At 49.6% G+C, this 21,010-nt stretch overlaps 1 protein-coding gene across 21 annotated transcripts in view; it reads left to right on the top strand.

The window, feature by feature from the left end:
- LOC110527478 (bromodomain adjacent to zinc finger domain protein 2B) overlaps positions 1–21,010 on the top strand; it is a 69,343-nt gene that overhangs the window by 45,510 nt on the left and 2,823 nt on the right. For 3 of the 21 annotated variants that reach the window (XM_036982892.2, XM_036982894.2, XM_090240354.1), the window contains exons 4-32: positions 906–1,115; positions 1,353–1,511; positions 2,870–3,069; positions 3,589–3,819; positions 4,004–4,573; positions 5,782–6,520; positions 6,681–6,965; positions 8,318–8,378; positions 8,484–8,592; positions 8,924–9,025; positions 9,537–9,765; positions 9,873–9,965; positions 10,067–10,140; positions 10,278–10,343; positions 11,011–11,076; positions 11,290–11,334; positions 11,619–11,651; positions 13,053–13,118; positions 13,400–13,540; positions 14,087–14,341; positions 14,697–14,920; positions 16,160–16,234; positions 16,368–16,662; positions 16,790–17,776; positions 17,977–18,256; positions 18,673–18,828; positions 19,502–19,662; positions 19,880–20,208; positions 20,755–20,890. In XM_036982892.2, the coding sequence (XP_036838787.2) occupies positions 906–1,115; positions 1,353–1,511; positions 2,870–3,069; positions 3,589–3,819; positions 4,004–4,573; positions 5,782–6,520; positions 6,681–6,965; positions 8,318–8,378; positions 8,484–8,592; positions 8,924–9,025; positions 9,537–9,765; positions 9,873–9,965; positions 10,067–10,140; positions 10,278–10,343; positions 11,011–11,076; positions 11,290–11,334; positions 11,619–11,651; positions 13,053–13,118; positions 13,400–13,540; positions 14,087–14,341; positions 14,697–14,920; positions 16,160–16,234; positions 16,368–16,662; positions 16,790–17,776; positions 17,977–18,256; positions 18,673–18,828; positions 19,502–19,662; positions 19,880–20,208; positions 20,755–20,890 (6,377 nt within the window). Of the gene's footprint in view, positions 1–905; positions 1,116–1,352; positions 1,512–1,827; positions 1,948–2,869; positions 3,070–3,588; positions 3,820–4,003; positions 4,574–5,781; positions 6,521–6,680; positions 6,966–8,317; positions 8,379–8,483; positions 8,593–8,923; positions 9,026–9,536; positions 9,766–9,872; positions 9,966–10,066; positions 10,141–10,277; positions 10,344–11,010; positions 11,077–11,289; positions 11,335–11,618; positions 11,652–13,052; positions 13,119–13,399; positions 13,541–14,086; positions 14,342–14,696; positions 14,921–16,159; positions 16,235–16,367; positions 16,663–16,789; positions 17,777–17,976; positions 18,257–18,672; positions 18,829–19,501; positions 19,663–19,879; positions 20,209–20,754; positions 20,891–21,010 lie in introns of those variants that run through there. The other 18 variants (XM_036982897.2, XM_090240355.1, XM_036982898.2 and 15 more) reach the window with 17 other exon arrangements.

Here is a 21,010-nt window from a genome sequence, read left to right as displayed (position 1 = left end):
CTGCAGAAACACTTCAATTACACTCCCAGCGGTCCAAATGTCCCGCTGCTCAGCCCGCATCAGTTTCAAGTTTCTTGGTAAATACAAACTCGAATACTTATGGTAATTTACCGCAGCTTAGTTTTTTACTCTGCCCCTAAGAACGTTCTCTTTGTGGCCTAATTAAACAAATCAGCTCCCCGTCAGAAAATATCAGATGAGTTGTCGACTGTGATTGCTCTTTTTGTCTTCTTCTTCTTCGCTCTCTCTCTCCCCTACCGAAGTACAGCCTAGAGCTCCGTCGATCTAGAACACGCAGGATGCACGTCTCCCCTCTTGAGTAGTGTCTCTGTCTCAGTCACTCCGATCTGAGCTGCTCTGTTCTGTGTTTGAAACCAGCATGTGTAATCCTGTCAAGCTCCAATCCAGGGCAATCTTTGTCCTTTACGCTGCCTAATGTCTGGTTGAATATACATAAAACAATCACCGTACCCAGCAGAAAACCTATAGGGGGAGAAGAGGAAACATCATTCAACTTGAACACACAGAAGGGATGAATACCTAAGAAGCCAGCGAGTCAGGGTATTTTGAGGGCACGACGAACCCTCGCGTCACCTCTGAATTCAATTCGGTTCATTTATACCCCAAACAGAAGCACAACTGCTGATCAAATCAAATGTTATTCGTCATATGGTTTGTAAACAACAGGTGTGGACTAACAGTGACACTGACTCACTGACTCACGGGCCCTTCCCAACAACGCAGAGAGAAAGAGAATAGAGAAATGATAGAAAAGTAAAACGCGTAATAACAGACACACAATGAGTAATGTGGCAACTGCTGATGTGACGACTGAAGTCAAAAGGACTTAGTAAGTGCATTCGATTGATGTATAGTTTTTTGTTGTTGCACTGTTTGTCCATCAGGTCGTTTGTATGGGGCGATGAGCGACCAGCAGCCCTACACGTTGTCAAGTGCCTTCCCCCTGGTCAGCCACCCAGCCTTCGGCCTGTACACCACCAGCTCAGGACGCCCAGAGTTTGGAGGCCTGGGGTCGTTGGGGTCCCTGGGTTCTCTGGGGTCCTTGGGGATGTCTGCTGCCCTGGCCGCACACCCCCAGCTGGGGGCTCTGACAGGTAAGAGGAGGGGCCCGGGTGTGGCGCCTGGACAGATGTAACATGATTGGGTCCAGGAGATTTACTTGACCTGAAGAGCAGATGAATGAAACAGCATGACTAATCAGTATTTACGGGTGTGCTAACTTCTAATACTCTTTAGGCGATTGTAATTGATATACCGTACTGAAGTTAGTGGATGAGACAGAATGACACTGACATGTCGATGTCCTCCTCCTTGTCCTCTCTCTTCATCAGAATGGTGGCGAGCAGCAGAGGCCCACAGTAGGGGGGCAGCAGCCTTCCTCCCTCCGTTCCTGGGCCTCCCTACAATGTTCACCCCCCACATCCAGCAGAACCACAGCCCCCTGCAAGCCCCCTCCAGGAACCCCAGCAAAAACGGACAGATCCCCAAAGGTACAGCTACGCCCATCCTTCTTACCTTGAACCCTTCCAAGTGCTTCATTCTGACCTATACAGATAATAACAACTTAGAACAAAGGTGATAATGCGACACTTCCTGTGCTCATCAGGGGGAAATATGTATTGTATTGTACCTGTATATTGGCACAGAGTGTGAAGGAGCTTCTCACACCTGTTCAAAAGCAGCAAATGATTTTACCGCCAGGAAATAAAAGGTACCCTTAAGAGGGTGAGGTATTTAAAGCGCAACGTTTTTTACCCCTCTGGCAATTGCGAGAGATGTGAATGAATTAATCATTCCTGTAAGCAGGTGGTGGAAACTGTTCACAGGGATTAAGTGAGAGGCTCCCTAGTCTCGGCAGTCTCCGGCTCCGTGATGAGATTTCTCCCGTCGAGAACCCTATAATGACTTCCAGTCTCAGTTAATGGCGTATGTGTAGGCTTTTATTTTCTTCTACTCTCTGTCTTTCTCACACACTCTCTCTCTCTCTCTTGCTCTCTGTCTCTCTGTCTCTCTCTCGCTGTCTCTCTCTCTCTCTCTCTCTCTCTCTGTCTCTGTCTCTCTGTCTTTCTCACACACTCTCTCTCTTGCTCTCTGTCTCTCTGTCTCTCTCTCGCTGTCTCTCTCTCTCTCTCTCTCTCTCTCTGTCTTTCTCACACACTCTCTCTCTTGCTCTCTGTCTTTCTCTCTCTGTCTCTCTCTGTCTCTCTCTGTCTCTGTCTTTCTCACACACTCTCTCTTGCTCTCTCTCTCTCTGTCTGTGTCTCTCTGTCTCTGTCTCTCTCTCTCTCTGTCTCTCTCTCTCTGTCTCTCTGTCTTTCTCACACACTCTCTCTCTTGCTCTCTGTCTCTCTCTCTCTCTGTCTCTATCTCTGTCTCTGTTTCTCTCTCTCTCTGTCTCTCTGTCTTTCTCACACACTCTCTCTCTTGCTGTCTGTCTCTCTCTCTATGTCTCTCTCTCTCTGTCTCTCTCTCTGTCTCTGTCTTTCTCACACACTCTCTCTCTTGCTCTCTCTCTCTCTCTCTCTCTTGCTCTCTGTCTCTCTCTCTCGCTGTCTCTCTCTCTCTCTCTTTCTCTCTGTACCCTTTCTCTCTTTTTCAATCTATCTTTGATGCTATCTTTTAATTGATCTTTTATTATGTAAACCACTCATGTTGTGCTCACACCATGTTCAGCATGCCTAAATGAGATATGCATACATCTATATTTTCACAAGGCTTTTTATTCTGTTTCTGCATTCAGAAGATCTCCTGATATTTCTTTAGCGTTTTTACTCGAAATGTCTCGTTGCTCAGATGAGATTGAGATGCTGTGTAACGGTGTGCTGTGCCTCTTTCTCTGCGATTTCAGGGGTGAACGGGGCAGTGAACGGAAGTGGGGTCTCCTCCCCAACCGCGCAGGGGTCTTACTCCATGAACGCGTCCCCATCTCTGGGTGCCTCCCAGTCTGTTAAGGGCCCCAAGGCCAGGGGCCCCAGGAGCAGCCCTCACAGCCAGAGCCACACAGCAGAGCTACAGCTGGAGAAAGTACCCCACAAACCTAAAGACCAGGTCAGCTCAATGATGTAGTGGCTCTAGATTACTGATGACAACGTCACGAAAGTGATGCGCGCACATCGATGTGGGCGGAAGCCGCGTTGTTATGATTCTGAACGCTCAGATAGCTAGCAACAATGACAAGAAGCTGCCATGTCGTAGGTGGCTCGTTTCAGCTCGTTGTATCTTGTTATTGATCCCATGTCTTGTTTTGCTGGATTTCATGTCAATGCTAATATGGCAAAAAATGCTATAGTGGTCATTATACAATTGTATTTATGTTTTCAATAAACAAATTAGGAGATGAAATATAGTTGACATGTTGTCAACAGTCTAAGGCAACAGCTTTGCACACGTCGGTTGTGTTGGTAAAAGCCAACCTGTCTATATCTATATCTATCTATAGTAAAGCCTGAATTATTTGACTCAGGGTCTATTTTGAACGTTTTAAGTTTTCCATTTCCAGTTTAGAAACAAAAATCTAAATGTACACTGGGTGCTTTATTGATTGACGGCCTTTCTGCCTTCATGCAGAAGCCCAGTAAAAAGCCAGCAGAGGTCGCCGGGGTCAGTGACAGCGAATCAGGCTCCTCCTCGGACAGCTCCAGCGACGGAGTCATCAGCAGCGACCTGGAGGACCTCGGAGGGGAAGAGGACGACGACGATGATGATGACGACGATGATGAAGACGAGGAAGAGGATGGAAAGTGTGAGGTGTGGAACTCTGAGAAGGAGAAGGCGAGGCGGGCGAAGAAGAAAATGAAGGTACAGTGATAGTGAGTAGTACTGGTAGTGAGTAGTACTGGTAGTGAGTAGTACTGGTAGTGAGTAGTACTGGTAGTGAGTAGTACTGGTAGTGAGTAGTACTGGTAGTGTGTAGCTACTTATGTCTGTGATTTGCTCCAGGGTGAGCTAACAGTGGGCTTCCTCTCCTCCCCTCCCTCCCCAGATCGGGACACTAAGCCTGGGCATGAAGGAGGCCCGAGACAAGAGGAACAGCCTGCCCCACAGCCTACCCTCCGACCCCCCCACCCTGGTCCCCTCACAGCACTGCCCCTCTCCTCCTACCCTGTCCCAGAGCTCCCCCCTGTCCCTCCAGACCTCCCGGCCCAGGGAGGAGGGTCTCCAGCAGCACCTCAGTGTCATCCAGTCCACGGGCCTAGCAGCCAGCTCCATGCCCCTGGCTCTCCTCACCCAACCCCGCAGGGAAACCTCCCCATCACCCCTGTCTGCCTCTCCAATCCCCCTCATCACCTCCCCCAAAGGACGCACCACATCCTCCCCCAAGCCGCCCAAGCTCCTGCCCTCCTCGCCGCAGAACCTGCCCCTGTCCCTCTGCACCTCCCTGTCCCGCTCGGTACCCCTGTCCTCCTCGCCTCAATCCTTCCCTCTCCTCACGTCGCCCATAGCCAACTCCCAGCAGACCAAGCCTCTGAAGACACCTGGCAGTGGGAAGGCCAGTAAGAGGAAGCTGCTGGAGGAATCACTCTCTCAAATCAACGAATTCAGGCTCAAACAGGTTGGTCCAGTGTCCTCTCTGCCCAGCCACTAGCAAGGAATATGGTGTCAAGTATGACTTGCCTAGTTAAAAAAAGGTTCAATCAAATAAATACAAATAAAAAATCCCTTTATTCACACAGTAGCTCTTTTTCCCCATGGTCAAATAATACCACGGATTGGTTACTGGCTAGCTTAGCTTTTCACCTCATTTGAATAATCTAAAAGCGGTCGAACATGAAACCGTTTCTCCTTTCACAGTTAGAAGGTTGTCGGTATTCATGGTAACAGACTGTAGATGAGCTGCAGTAAGAGGGCTGCTTCCAGCCAGAGGGAGAGTCAGAGAGGGAAGTGGCAGTCCTGTCTGAGTCGTTTGATTGGGTGTCCCGCGGTGCTGCTCAGCCTGTAAACCAAAAGGTCAACCAAAAGGTCAATGCTTTTGGCCTCATTACCTCAGCAAAGCAGACGGCACATATAGCTACTCCATGTATTTAATACTGTTTTACTGTCCATTTAACACATTCACAACTAGATAGAACATGTACATATTTATCACCTTCTGTGGTGCATTGTGGACCTCTCGCATGTAGTCGAAACGGTCATTGAAATAGTAGTTAATTGATTAAGCTAATTCCTATTGCTCCGGTCCGCTAGAAGTGGAAATCTGGTCTTCTCCCCTGTTCTATTTTACCGGTGGAGAGGTTATATTTTAACCAAAGGCCTCTCCCTAGTGGTTCAGGAACTGCTACTGTATTACGCGGTCTGTGAAATGGATTTGTTTCACTTGATATCACATCTAGTTGAATGTACATGTCGAAGCCCTAACCTGTGTTTGCTGAAACACGGTGCAACGCCAAACGTGACGGTCGTTCTATAAAATCTGCCGTTATGCTGTTTAGAGTAAAAACCCAGATGCATGACGCTAACACTTTTCACAGACTCATAACTGTAGTAATTTAAGTGAGATACGGGAACTGGAAGCCGCTTCTCGGCGGTTTTACTCTTTACTTAGTACAATGGCTGTGGTTATGGCCATGTTATATGCCATTGTCTCCAGGCTTCTGTCCTCGGCACAGTGAGACAGAGTGAGCCAGGCATTGTGCTTCATCACCAGCTTGAATAATCGACGTAGATGCAAATTGACAGCTGGCACAATTATGCTGTTTTCTCTTTTCTTTTCCCTTGTTTTATCCCCCTCCCTCCTTCCCTCCCGCCCTCCCTCCGTTCCAGTCTTTACTCTCGCAAGGCCAGACGTTCCCGGCGGCGCAGCCCAAGAAGCAGCAGGGTCACAGAACCTCTCGGAAGGCTGCTGGGGTGACGTCATCCTCCTTGCCGCCCCCCAAGCTGTCCTCCTCGGAGAGTCCGGGTGGCGGTGGCAGAAGCACCAAGTTGCCCCCTGCTCTCCTCCCCCCTCCCTCCCAGAACAACCACTCCAACCTCTTCCTGTCCAGCGCTCTCCTGGGCCTGGCTGCCCACCCCAACGGAGTCATCCAAAGCACCACCGCTCAGGACGCACCGCTGGCCCTTATCACCAAGCCCCGCAAGGACTCCAACAAGGACCTCTCTGGGGCAGGGGCGTCCCTCTCGCTGCCCGTCAACCTCAGCACCGGCGGAAGGGCCCACTTGGCCTCCTCTCAGGGCCCCCCGGCGAGGCCCGCTACCTCACCCTCACCGGCCACGGCCCGGGGCCCCAGGAAGATCAAGGCCCCTAAGCTCCAGGCCCCTAACCTCCAGGTTCAGGCCCATGCTCTGGCCCCCATGGCAGCCTGGAAGGGCCTCTCTCAGAGTCACCTAGTGCAGTCTCTGGTGGACCTGTTCAGAGGGGCTGAGGCCGGCCTCCCAGGTCTCCCCGGTCTCCCTAGCAGCAAGGACTCGGATGACTCTGTTGAGGATGACGACGACGACGACGATGATGATGATCTGGATGATTTGGAGGATGATGAGGAGGACTCGGATGACAGCTTGTCAGGTTAGATACCTACCGTTCTGACCGTCCTAATGGAAGGCACATGCAATATTTGTAGTGTACAGTATTTTTGGTGTTACGGTGATGTAGAATAGTGAACACTATTCAACCATTGCTGAGTCTCCCAGTGATTACCCCGCTCTTTCTGGTACCCTCCTCTCAGATTCTGACAGTAACTCGGAAAGCGACGCAGACGTCTCCGGTGGCAAACTGAAGGACCCGAAGCTGAAGCTGCCATCTTCAGGCTCCGCCTCCAAGAGGGAGAAGACCCCACTCAAGCTAACCAAAGGCCACGCCTCCTTACTGAGCAACTCAACCAATCACACAGCCACCAGCTGCTCCCCGCTCAACCTGCAGGTCATCAAGACGCCCAACATCGTCACCAGCTCCAGTGCCTTGGCCTATCACAGCTCTCCTTCCTCCTCCTACTCCCTGGCCATGCCCCCAGGTAACCGCAGGCAACACGCCTTAAACGCCTGGTACATTGTCAAAGCCGCTCAAGTTTTAAATTGCCCGATCACTGCAAATCTAGCATCAGATTACCTTAACCCCTATCCTAACCTTAACCATTAGGGGGATGACAAAATATCTGACCCAGTACCAGTTGATATGGCCAACTTCTTTACCTACTCTGCCAAAGCTACTCATACAGCTCAAGCACAAAACCAGTCAGTAAAACCACCTCGCTGTACCTTTTAACTGTTGAGGACACGTAACCACACTGGAATAGCTAAGCTCACCATTATATGCTATCATCTTCAGATGGTTGTGGGGAGAAAACAGGGAGAGGAAAAGGAGGCTCTATTTTTAGTTAGCCGGGCGGTTGGCTGGCCTAACAGGCCTGGGTTCCTGTAGGTGCATGTCCTTGGGCTTAACAGGCCTAACAACTTGTTTGGCACTTCTGCCATGCCCAAGCTTTCTTTCTTTCCCTTCTCCTCTCCTCCCTCTCTCTCTCAGCACTGGGAGATTTACCCAGCTTAGGAAAGGAAAGAACACACACAGAGATTCCTAAGCACGTTTCAATTCAACATGCTTCACTGCCCATCAAATTCACGTAGGAATGTCAGTGATTTTTCAGGACATATTTTGAGTCATTTCTGAAGTTGCTCTCAGAGCACGGAGTTTCTCAATACTCTACCTGGTTAAGTAAAGGGAACGCAGAAACAATAAGGCACTCTCATGGCCACAGCTGGTGGGTTAGAGACACAGTGGTCACGCTCGGGGCAGCGCTCCAGTCAATAGGAGAAGGCACACCTTTGATCTGAAAGGCCTGCATAGTGGAGTGAGACCCAGCAGCCCCGTTTGTCTCACACAACGAAACACTGCTCATATTCAGTACTGGGATGTTGTGGCTATGGTTGGGTGTTTAGGGTTATGGAGAGAAGGCTGTGTCTGTGTATTGTTCAGTCTGACTAATGGGTTCTCTCTCTCTCTCTCTCTCTCTCTCTCTCTCTCTCTCGCTCTCCCTCTCTCCCTCTAACTCTCTCTCTCCCTCTAACTCTCCCTCTCTCTCTCTCTCTCTCTCTCTCTCTCTAACTCTCCCTCTCTCTCTCACTCTAACTCTCTCTCTCTCTCTCTCCCTCTCTCTCTCACTCTAACTCTCTCTCTCTCTCTCTCCCTCTAACTCCCTCTCTCTCTCTCTCCCTCTAACTCTCTCTCCCTCTCTCTCTCTCTCTCTCTCTCTCTAACTCTCCCTCTCTCTCTCACTCTAACTCTCTCTCTCTCTCTCTCCCTCTAACTCTCCCTCTCTCTCGCTCTCTCTCTCTCTCTCTCTCTCTCTCTCTCTCTCTCTCTCTCCAGGTGCAGGGAAAAGAAAGAGGGTGATGGATGAGCAGGAGTTGAGGATACCTCTGGAGTTGGGGTAGGTCGAATGGAGACGTGAATTGATAGGCTCTCTCTAGCAATGGCAAAGCCTCGGGCATTCGGTCACTCACCCCCAGTTTCCTTCCGTCCACGTGTTTTCCAGCTGGCAGAGAGAAACGCGGATCAAGAGCGTGTCTGGGAAGATGCAAGGCGACGTGGCGTACTACGCGCCATGCGGGAAGAAGTTGAGGCAGTACCCAGATGTGATGAAGGTAACAGTAACGCTACCCCTCAGACTAGCCTTACGCTAGCAACTAGCCTCACCCTCACGCTAGTGCTCACTTAGCATCAATGCCAACTGTGACCATAACATGACCTAAACATCCTTTTAGTTAATTTCCCCAATCCCTTCCTCTGCCTACTAAAAGCTGACCTGTCGTTAGAGCATTCTGATTCTCACTGTGCTTTTGCTCAATTTCCCCCCTAATTATTTTGATGCTTAGTAGTAGAATCGTCCGTTTTTAGCTTCAATGTCACACTTTTACATACTTTCACATTGGATATCCCTTGTCTCACCAAACGTCATTATTTTCTCTTCTGTAGTATCTATCCAGAAATGGAATAAGTGGCATCACACGCGATAATTTTAGCTTCAGTGCAAAGATAATGGTTGGTGACTTCTATGAAGCCAGAGAAGGACCCCAGGTGATGTCTTTTCATCTATCTATTGCCCGTCTCATTTTTTTATTTCCTCATTTCATGTACAGTATAAACTGTATAGTGACTTAAGCAGTTCAGGGACATTGATAGAAATCAGCTATAGACTCCAGTAGTGCTACCCCCTAGCCCCCTTTGTCTAGGGAGTCATGTAATATTCAGTTGACATGACTTCTTCAGGTGACCAGTCATATACTGTACAGTAGGATAGTTTAACTAGCTGAATGTCGAATGGAATGTGTTGTAGTGGTGTTCATATCACAGGTAGAAATTGGACCATTATCCGGTTCTTAGCTTTGTAGTCCAGTAAAACCACTATGCATTGCATATTTTGATCTTTGATCTGCCCTCTTTTCTGTCATGAGTGATCGATCCAAAGAGTCAAACCTAGAGTAACAGTAGAGTAATCAAAGCAACCGAAGTATGTTGAAGCCGTTTATTACCCACACGACACTAACAGCCCCTCTACCCTGTCGTTTCGCTCCCGTCCTACCCGCAGGGTCTGCAGTGGAGCCTGCTGAAGGACGAGGACGTCATCCCTCATATCCTGGCCATGGAGGGCCGGCGGGGACGGCCCCCCAACTCAGAGCGCCAGCGCGTGGCCGAGGGGGGAAAGGGCTCCCGGAGGAGGAAGGGCCGGCCGTCCAACGTGGGAGAGGTTCTGGGGTTGGGGGCAGAGGTGCCTAGCCCCAGCGAGGCCAAACTCTTACGCAAACTGGAGGCCCAAGGTGAGGAGAAGAAGATGAAAAAAAGAGATCTCTGTTTTGAAGTCTGTGAATGATACCTACCAAACATGTGTGGTCACACAGTAACGTTCCATCACCTCTCTCTGCAGAGATAGCCAGGCAGGCGGCCCAGATGAAGATGATGAGGAAGCTGGAGAAGCAGGCCATGGCCAGGGCAGCCAAAGAGGCCAGGAAGCAACAAGGTACACTACATCTGAGTGTATACACCATTCCCCACTGTCCTCTTGTAGAGATGTGCAGTACCACTGCTGCAAACCATTTCTTAACACCTAAGCCCCTAAAGTCTCTCTTTCAGCCATCATGGCGGCCGAGGAAAGGAGGAAGCAGAAGGAGCAAATGAAGATCATCAAGCAGCAGGTAGGGCATTCTTTACGTGACACCACTTCCTGTCAAACCGTCTCCAGCCTTGACTATGGAGGGTGTCCTTGTTTTACCACTGCACCACCGTTTGGTTTGCACAGTGTATTGATCCACCTACCTCTGTGTTTCTCCAGGAGAAGATCAAGCGTATTCAGCAGATCAGGTTGGAGAAGGAGATGAGGGCACAGCAGATTCTGGAGGTACTACAGTCAACTGACCCAATACCAAACATATCCTCTGAATTAGCAGAACGTCACTCCTCAAATGCATCCCAGAGCCTCAGTCTACTCTGTCCATAGTATTTTAATCTTACCCAAGCCTATTACTGAATAATACCGCAGTGTTGGAAGGAGTAATGTCTCAGGCATAATTCCACATGGAACTAATGCTAAATTGGTCTTGGTTGACGGCTGTTGAATATTAAAATCGCTGTCTCTGCTAGCTGTCTCAGAGTCAGACCATATTTAAATGAGACAGAAATCATTTTTTTTCTATTTTATCAGACAACAGCAACAGTTTAGCATAAGTGGGTAGGAAAAAAAACATCTTTCCCTTGCATACACAATTACACTGTAGGAGCTCAAGTATTTTAGCAGGCCTAAATCAAATTTGAGTTGACACGGTTGGCAAGCCACTCTTAACAGGTTTTTTTTGCTGTTTGCAATTACATATTTAAATGATACATGATTCACTCTCTGTGTTCTACACATTTGACTGGCACGTGAGGCATGCGTTTCATTTTCGGTTACAGGGAAAATATCATATTTTGAGTGCTCGGTGCGAACCTGCGGAGTGGCTTGTGTCTGTCAGTCTGTCTGTCCAGATGTCTGGCAGTGAAATGACGTTTGACCCGATTTGCATTCGCAGGCTAAACGGAGAAAGAAAGAAGAGGTTGCGAATGCCAAAATTATGGAGGCAGAGAAACGAATAAAGGTGAGAGTTTGTGTTACACACAGCATCTCAATGTAAACCAAAATGTCAATGTTTTTTTTCCAGATGAGATGTGTCTGACAATGAGATTAGGCATGAGCTGTGGCTCCTCTGTAAAATGGTCTGAAATCCCATCAGCCCTAGTGATTTTCATGATGGTGGCTGCATGAAAGGGTATTGATTTTCTCCCCTCATCTTTTCTGTCTTCCCCTGAAGGAGAAAGAAATGCGAAGACAGCACGCAGTCATTTTAAAGCACCAGGTACACAGCGCTTTTTAGCAACACGCCTTTTCTCTTCTGACATGATTGAAATGATACTAAATACACTTCAGCTAGATCAGTGTTTACAGGGTGTGTGTGTGTGTGTGTGTGTGTATCAAGGTTGTGTGTAACTAGATATTTTATTAAACTCTTTACTGTTTCTCTTTGGTCAGTTTCCATTCTATTGGGTTATTTCTGAACTTTGGGTATTTTTCTGCTAAACAATCTGTTTTTTTTTTGCTGTCATTTCTGTTCCATAATACTTTGCCAACTCTCTCTGCCAGGAGTTGGAGAGGCATAGACTAGATATGGTATGGGTATGTTTATTTTTGTACATCTAACACCGCATTGTGTTTCCTGGTTGTGATATGGTTGTCATAGCAATGCATTAAGTATAGCACTGGCTGCAATCATACTACATTATTCTGCATGGCTTTTCAGCAAAACAAACAAACACACACACACACACACACAAACAAACACAACAGTGTGTCGCCTCCATCTGCTCTGAGACACCTGACCTCGCTCCGCCTGCGGTGGTTCCGGTAGCTCCCCCCCCGCACTCCTCAGAATGCATTGCAAAAGGCCGGCCATGCCCTGCCATGCTCACTCTTACTGTCTGAAAGTACGCTCCTCTCGATGAGTCATCCATCACATCCATCGTCTAGCTGTTGTTTTTGAGTGGCTGTGAGTGCTTGAGTTTTCCAGTTCCAGACATTGAGCTTGTGTCCGTCTCCGTCCACAAAGAGCTGCCCTTTAACCTTTAACCTGTTACGTCCCATTGAGTCTCTGAGGTTGCGTCTGAAATGGCATAGTGCACTACTTCATAGTGCACTACTTTGGTCAAAAGTAGTGCACGACATAGGGAAGAGTTTGCCATTTGGAATGCTGCCTGAGTCGTTCTGCTGCTCTGTTCTGTATCTGTATCTGTACCTGCCTGTCTTCTGACTGGCTGTCTATTGCTGTACCTGCCTGTCCTCTCCAGCAGCTTGACTGGCTGGCTGGCTGTCTATTGCTTGTTGAGCGTGTCTGTTGCACATGATTAGAGCCAGGAGTTTTTCCTAACAATATAAACCTGAGCAGGAGAAGCTCCTGGCCCTACATGCTGTATGCAGCTGGCTCCAGAGGATTTGTTTCATTGACTTCTGTTTATCACATCACTGAGTTCCCTTTCAGACAGACAGTCACTGTCCTCGCTTTGCCTTGATCAAATCCTATTTGTTTACAATTAAACATTTGGAGACAGTCTATCCTCAACCAGGGAAGTCTCCTTGTAAGACCTTCACTCGATACCCCCCCCCCCCCCCCATAGGTTTAGGCTATTTTCAATCTGGAACGGCTATCAGCTAAACAGATGGATGATACACAGAGCAATGTTTGTTTTCATCCCACTGGCTTGTGGCTATGATGACTCTGTCATTTTGCGTTTGTTCCGTCAGCTTTTTACCTAGAGGCATCATAGCTTGACCCTAACTTCTCTTTTTTGACCCCGTCATCGCCATCTACCGCATTCTCCCTCTGATGCTTTCTGGTTGTCGTCATTCGTACCGTTGTCTTCTTAACCTCAGCTTCAACTGTACGTGTTGCTGTATGTGAAAACCTCGCCATGATGGAGGTGAATGGGGGTTTTCCTCCTTCTGTCCACCTCTCTGACTTCACCTGTGGAGGTTCCACCTTCTCCGGTGTGTAACGTGTGTGTGTTTTCTCTGCTCTGCTAGGAGAGGGAGAGGAGACGGCAACACGGGATGCTCATGAAGGCGGTGGAGGCTCGCAAGAAAGCAGAGGTACGTGACACACACACACAACACACACACACGCCAGAAGGTCCCACTCCTCCTGAACCCATCCAATCCCTCTCTCCTCCCTCTACTTTTCATTTCTTCAATACACTAACTGAGTCAAAAGAATGGCCCTCGAGCTATTTTTCTTTGAGAGCGCAGGCAGGGGCGCCGGGCTGAATTCTAAAACTACTCAGCAGACTCGGCTTGACATTCTTGTCTGTTTTACCTCCACTGGCGTGAGCCCATTAACTCTCCCCTCCTCTCTCCTTCTCTGGGGCCCTCAGGAGCGCGAGCGCTTGCGGCAGGAAAAGAGGGATGAGAAACGCCTGAACAAGGAGCGGAAATTGGAACTGAGGAGGCTGGAACTGGAGATTGCCAGGGAGCTGAAGAAGCCAAATGAAGACATGTGTCTGGCCGATCATAAGGTAATAAATGACCCATCTTGCCCATGATTCAGTCCTGCGTGATGTCTGAAGGGTGACATCATTAAAGGGACCTGGCTTTCCAGATTCTAGGTGGCCCGTTTAATGTAGTTACATCTCTTTTACATTATATATATTTGAACTGACAAGTTAATGTTGTCTAGGTTTGGGTTATGGGTGGTTAAGTGCATTGTATCATCACAATGGGTTTGTATGTACAGTATATCTGTTATCTATCATATGTGAAACCTGAGTACTGGACACGGTTTGTGCTGTACACTGCCATCAAGTGGCTGAAGAGAGTAATGCATAAGGAGGGACGAGATAATAGCCCACCACATGTTTACTAATGAAAACCTAAATAAAAGTTGCCATTCAGAGCCATGTGATTCAGTCATTGGCATAGAAAATTCAGTCATTGGCATAGCAATATGTTAGTCACACTACTCCCCATATACTGCAGTCCACATAGGGCACAATAGAAGTCCCAGGGTGTAATTTGAGAAGTATCCTAAACATCCCTCCCTCTCTCCTTACCTTTCATTCCAGCCTCTTCCAGAGTTTTCCAGAATCCCTGGCCTGATCTTGCCGGGGGGTGCGGTGTCTGACTGCCTGATGCTGATGCAGTTCCTACGCGGCTTTGGGAAGGTGCTGGGCTTCGATGTGGGGGTGGACGTACCCACCCTGGGCATGCTGCAGGAGGGCCTGCTCAACGTGGGAGACAGCATGGGACACGTCCAGGACCTGCTGGTCAGACTGCTCTCCCTGGCTGTGTGTGACCCTGGACTGCCCCCTGGACATAAGGTGAGATACTGTACATGTACAGGAACATACCAAGCAGGCTCTCACATAGGTGGAATAAAAACCTACACACATTGGTCCGCTTTTCCCAGACACAGGTTAAGCCTAGTCTTAGACTAAGAAACTAAGAAGCACTTTCTATGGAGAATCTCCACGGAACATGCTTTTTAGTCTAGGACTTAATCTGTGTCTGGGAAACCAGCCCATTGTCTATGAGTCAACACTCCCCTGGAAAGTGTAGATGTAACAACTCTATCACGACCCAACCCTCCTGACACCCCCTTCCAGACCAAGACCATGTTGTCTTTTCCTCTATCATCCATGACTCACCCATCCTGTCTCTCTCCTCTCCCCCCAGACCAAGACCATGCTGGGGGACCATCTGACCAACGTGGGCATCAACCGGGACAATGTGTCGGAGGTGCTGCAGATGTACATGGGGGCCCATTGCGGGCAGACTGACCTGGCTGAGCTGGCCCTCAGCCTGAAGACCAAGGCCTTCCAGGCTCACACCCCCGCCCAGAAGGCCTCCATACTAGGCTTCCTGGCCAATGAGCTGGCCTGCAGCAAGAGTGTCGTCAGGTAGGAGTAAAGAACAGGAGACGCCTAACATTGAAATAGATAAGGCTGCAGCAAGAGTGCCGTCAGAAGGAGAGAAGAAAGAACAATTGAAACGAAACAATTAAAGGTCAGGTTCTATCTGCAGCAAAAGCATTGACAGGTAGGAGGAGTGATGCTGACCTGCCAGCGTTGTACATCACACAGGCCTCAGACCAGTGGAGCTGCAAGGGAATAGATTATTGGGCGTAAGGAGATCAAACATGGATTCTTGTGTTTTTACTGGCTTTACTGACAGGACATGCAGACAACATTTCACAAGCATGAGAGAACATCCTGGTAGATCAGGCATCGTCGTCCCATCCTGTCTCATTAGGTGGAGCCAGTGTGAAAGGTTTAGTGTACAGGAGGCTTGCATACTGTTGTGAGCCTACTGCCTTTTAGCTCCTTACAAATAATGACGTTCAGTTGACTTCACTCAGCTGCTAATGCTCTCGTGTTTTATTAATGCTGTGTAAGACTCTGGATAGATCAGCTAATCTGGAGTGGGATTCAATTTTGATAGAGAGAGAAGCCAATACATAAATTATTCACTAGAATGGAGGGATACTAGTGCTGCAGGCTATTCACTGTACAGAGAGAGAGAGAAAATTGTACTGTTTGTGTTAACTAGAGGTAACTGGCAAAATAAAGGAAACCCCAACAAAAAGTGTCTTAATAGGGTGTTGGGCCGAACCAGAACCGCTTCAATGCACCTTGGTATAGATTCTACAAGTGTCTGGAACTCTATTGGAGGGATCTGACCATTCTTCCACTTGAAATTCCATCATTTGGTGTTTTGTTGATGGTGGTGGAAAACGCTGTCTCAGGCGCTGCTCCAGAATCTCCCATAAGTGTTCAATTAGGTTGAGATCTGGTGACTGGGACGGCCATGGCGTGTGGTTTACATTGTTTTCTTGCTCATCAAACCATTCAGTGACCACTGTGGATGGGGACATCGTCATCCTATGGGGACATAGCCATGGTAGCCAAAATAATGGCATGCCCAGCATTTTCATACATAATCCTAAGCATGATAGGATGTTAATTGCTGAATTAGCACAGGAACCACACCTGTGTGGAAGCACCTGCTTTCAATAAATCAAATCAGATCAAGGTTCTCCCAATCTTTCAATATACTTTGTGTCCCTCATTTAGTCACTATTTCCATAGTTACCTGTACCTGTGAGCTGACATATACTGTATCTTACTCTGTTTCTACAGTGAGATCGACAAGAACCTTGATCACATGACCAACATGAGGAAGGACAAGTGGCTGATCGAGGGCAAACTCAAAAAGTAAGTGGTGTGTGTGTGTGTGTGTGTGTGTGTGTGTGTGTGTGTGTGTGTGTGTGTGTGTGTGTGTGTGTGTGTGTGTGTGTGTGTGTGTGTGGGCTTGTGAAAGCTCACCTGTGTGTTTCTCTCTCTCCAGGTTGAGGACCATCCATGCCAAACGGACCGGGAAGAGAGATGCCAGCACGGGAGGGGAGGAGGCCCAGCCCCTGGGTACGCCCTCCTCTGGCCTCAAACGCAAGAGAAAAGCCGGAGCAGAAAGCGACGACGACGATGATGAAGACGAAGACAGCGACGACCTGGCCGATGAAGATGACGAGGAAGAGGAGGAGGAGATGAAGAAGGGGAAGAAAGTGGAAACGTGTGACGAGGACGATGGGGACCAATCAACTAGTGTGGAGGAGCTGGAGAAACAGATAGAGAAGCTAGCCAAGGTAAGTCCTTCCTTCCGGAGATCTGAGAGTTCCATCTCCATGGACGAACAATACTAAATAGTTAGATATTATTGATTCATTGATTTAGTTATAACTCAGGTCATGGCGTTCTTGCTTGGTTTCACAGCAACAGCACCAGGTGAGGAGGAAGTTGTTTGAGGCGTCCCACTCCCTGCGCTCCATGATGTACGGCCAGGACCGGTACCGCCGGCGCTACTGGGTTCTGCCCCACTGCGGAGGGGTCTTCATCGAGGCCATGGAGAGCGGTGAAGCTGCGGGGGAGCTGGAGAACGAGAGGGAGAGGAGGAGGGTGGCAGCAGGGGAGGTGCACATCAAGGAGGAGCCGCAGGAGGAGGAGGTGCAGAAGAAGAAACCTGGGGGCGTCGGCGGGGAGGAGAGGAGTGTCTACACCCCCGTGGGGTCAGAGGAAGGGAAGGAGGAGAAGAAAGGTTCTCCCAATCTTTTCCTCTTGCAGTCAGCCTCTCTCTCCAAACTGACCACGCTCCTCCACGTCGCTAAGGAAGTTGCCAAGGCAACCCGCGAAGCTGAGGCAGACCCCCATCCCAAATACAACGGCAGCCCCACTCCACTCTCTGTTACCACGACAACAATAACAACACCACCATCCTATCCCGCCCACAACGCCTCTCTACCCGCCTTACCTACAAGCCCCTGTGCGTCGACGGCACCCAATCTGCCATGCGAGGAGGCCAAACCCGGCTACCCCTCCTCCACCACGTCTCCCTCCTCGTTCTCCTCCCTCCTGAGCCCCCCACCCCAGCTTTTCAGCCCTATGAAGACCTCCACCCTAATCCCTAACCCTCCACAGCTCCAGTACCTCCCCAGTGACCAGCTCCTCAGGGTCCTGACAGAGAGGAGCGGTCACTGGTTCACCCTGCTCCCCCGCTCCCCCTGTGACGACACCTCCCTCACCACCTCTCCCTCCCCAGGGCCCGGCCCTCTCCAGTCCTCCCCGCTGCCCTCCTCCAGCCTCACGCGGCCCAGGTCTCCCCCGGCTTCCCCCGCCTTGCCTCTCACCCCCTCGGCAGCGTCGGCCTCAGCCAGCCCCCACCATCCAGCTGGCTTCATCAACTACCCTCTGTCAGCCCTGCAGGTGAGTACGCTGCCAGGACAGACCCCTTGTCCTAATGATTTATACTGGTAGTAGAATCTGATCATGGAAAATCCTATGAATAAATGTAACATCAGAAGAATGTAGGTTCTGTTTGAAGCTATAGCCCTAAGTGTAGTGATACACATGAGTTTTTCTAATCTTGATATTGAAGAGTCTGTGTATGTATCTCCCCCCTCTAGGGTAAGGCTGGCGGGTCGTTGCTGGGTCTCTCAGCGTTCTGCGGTGGCTGGCCCAGTGGAATGCTGAGCCCCAGCCAGCTGCCCTTCTGCAACAGCCCCCTGCCAGGCCACTCAGGCCTCAGCTCCGTGGAGGGCAGTGCCAACGCACCGCCCAGCGTCTCCAGCAAGAGCGAGTCGCCTGTTCCTTCAGGCGAGAAGCTCTCATCCACGGTGCCCTCTCCCGCCATGATGGAGGTGCCCAAGCACTCGGATCACCCCACACCACGGCCCATCCCCGAGGGTGAGCGTGTGTGTGCGAGAGCGTGTGTGGGATGAGTCATTTATTTATTCAGTGAACCTTTATTAATTCACTGAGTCATAAGAATGAATCATTTATTTTGTTCCACTGGGTGGAAGAAAGGAATCTCTTGAGGAGAGAGAACAGCACTGGAGTGTGTTCTGTATCAGAATACTGTAGATCTATTTCAAGGGGGCATTATATTGTCTTAAGTTATTTTTCTGAAAAATGTCTATATGTTTATTTATGTGTGTGTGTGTGTGTGTTGTGTTGTGTGTGTGTGTGTGTTGTGTTTGTGTGTGTGTGTGTGTGTGTGTGTGTGTGTGTGTGTGTGTGTGTGTGTGTGTGTGTGTGTGTGTGTGTGTGTGTGTGTGTGTGTGTGTGTGTGTGTGTGTGTGTGTGTGTGTGTGTGTGCTCAGAGATGCTGTCAGGCTGGTGGCGGGTGTCAGACATTGAGGAGCTGCGCTCCCTGGTGGAGTCCCTCCACAGCCGGGGAGTCAGAGAGAAGGTCCTGCACCGACAGGTGCACAAATACATGGAGCTCATCCCACAGGTCTGCACCAAGCACCGAGACGGTGAGTACTAATTCCGACACGAACACAGGCGGTAGGTCACTCAGTTGGTTGGCTGGTAGGTCCCTCACTTACCCAATCTTTAGCAATCCGCATAGCCTTTACAGAGTAGATTTTAGCCAACAGATCCCGATGAATAAAGTAGCTTTGATTTTGTGTCAGTGAAACTGCGCACACTCCGACTGGCAAGCCCAGACTTTCACAAAGACTTTTGCGTTGGAGTCTGATTGAGCACTGTGTTATGACAGCACCGAGTAGTTCTACCCCTACTGAGCACACTCCAAGCACCTGCGCTTCACAATGAGTTGACATTTGGTACATGACGCATGACTGACTGCTCAATATGAGTCTGACATCAAAGCCAGATTTGTTAACGTTCACATGGTTTCTGATTGAACAGCTCTTTGTGTCTGGATATTGAATTCTTAATCTCTGTGTGTGTGTGTGTGTGTTGTGTGTGTGTGTGTGTGTGTGTGTGGTGTGTGTGTGTGTGTGCGTGTGTGGTAAGAGTGTGTGTGGTAAGAGTGTGTGTGGTTTTGTTATTGCGTTGAGGAGGGAGTATCGAGCGACAAAAGCAAGGCCGTGGGTGTGGGGTCTGATGTGCGACTAATATGTATGCGGCGTCTATGGAGTGTATGACTGGTCTCTAATGCCGTCCCGCCTCCCCAATCTGCAGCGGCCATGATAGAGCTGTGTGAGCTGGAGGAGAGCCAGGTGAGTGTGGAGTCAGTGCGCGGGTGGTGTGTGGAGGAGCAGGCCATGGAGATGGACATCGCTGTGCTGCAGCAGGTGGAGGAGCTGGAGAGGAAGGTCACCACCGCCAGCCTGCAGGTGAAGGTAAACAACAACAACGACATCAACAAATGAGAAGCTTCATTTTATTATAGCTCTCATCCTTATCCATTGGAGAAAATATAGGCCTCTGTTTGAAAGTAGTGAATAGTAGCGGGGGCCACTCGCTAACCTTTTCAAGTCTAAATGTTAACCAAGATCTAGTGACAGTGGCTAGGGAGTTTGAACCTAAAGACTGCATTACCCAACATTCTCTGTGCAGGGCTGGATGTACCCCGAGCCCCAATCAGAGAGGGAGGACCTGGTCTACCACGAGCACAAGCCCCTCCCCAAACACCAACCAGCGGCGGGCGGCGCAGGCGACAAAGACCAACCGGAGGACAAGGCGGACCACAAGGCGGGCGGCGTGGTGCGTCACGCGGACAACCCTCTGGACATAGCGGTGACGCGGCTGGCGGACCTGGAGAGGAACATCGAGAGAAGGTACCTGAGGAGCCCCTTAGGTACCACCATTCAGATCAGGCTGGATAATGTGGGGGCTACCGGTACCGTCACTGTCCCAGCTCCCTCCAGTAGTGCTGACAGGGAAGGGTAGGTCATCCACTCAGCATTCAACACTTCTGTGTGCTTTTTCTGTGTCATTTTTCAAAAACACATCTACCTATGCTGTCCTCTTTTTGCTTTTGCTTCTTTCTTATTGTGTATTTTGTGGTCGTCTCCTGGTTTGGGGTTGACTCACAGTGTGGTGAATGTTTTTTCCCGTTTACTTTTTCTGGCCCTCTGCATGGTGTTATGCGTCAGTAATCATCCACCTTGCTCCCCCCCACCATTATTTTCCCTCCTCTCCCGGCATCTGCATAGGTGTCACTCCTCCCTGGCAGTGTGTGTATCTGTACCCATATATCCCTGCTGTCTGCCTGCCTGCCCCCCCACTCACTCTCATGCCTGTGTCTGTCTACACAGCCACAGTTTCAGCTAGTTGTGGTGACAGTGGCTGTGTGTCTGTGTATGGGCAAGTGTTTGTGTTGGAAAGCGAATGATTGGGCGTGTGTACCTGCCTGCATGCATCCGTGTTCCGACTTTCCGTTTCCTGTTTGTATGCGTCCATCCCTCTGACATCTGCGTTGCCTTCCACAGGGGCGAGGAGGAGGTGGCCCATGGGATGAAGGTGTGGAGGAAGGCCCTGGGCGACGTCCGCAGTGCCGCCCAGCTGGCCATGTGTCTCCAGCAGCTCCAGAAGTCCATCGCCTGGGAGAGGTCCATCATGAAAGTGGTAAAAGCTCAACGACTGTAGCTGGCTGGCATGGAATTTCAATATTTTAGGGAAGTGAATACTGTGTGTCATTGGAGAGCATTTGAATCCCAAGGCCATTTCAAGTCCCTTAGGGAATGG

The sequence above is a fragment of the Oncorhynchus mykiss genome, chromosome 7 (genome assembly GCF_057628025.1).
Source record: "Oncorhynchus mykiss isolate SJ-2025 chromosome 7, ASM5762802v1, whole genome shotgun sequence".
Lineage (NCBI taxonomy): Eukaryota > Metazoa > Chordata > Actinopteri > Salmoniformes > Salmonidae > Oncorhynchus > Oncorhynchus mykiss.
Note: the sequence above shows the minus strand (reverse complement) of the source record. Positions and strands in the feature narration are given on the sequence as shown.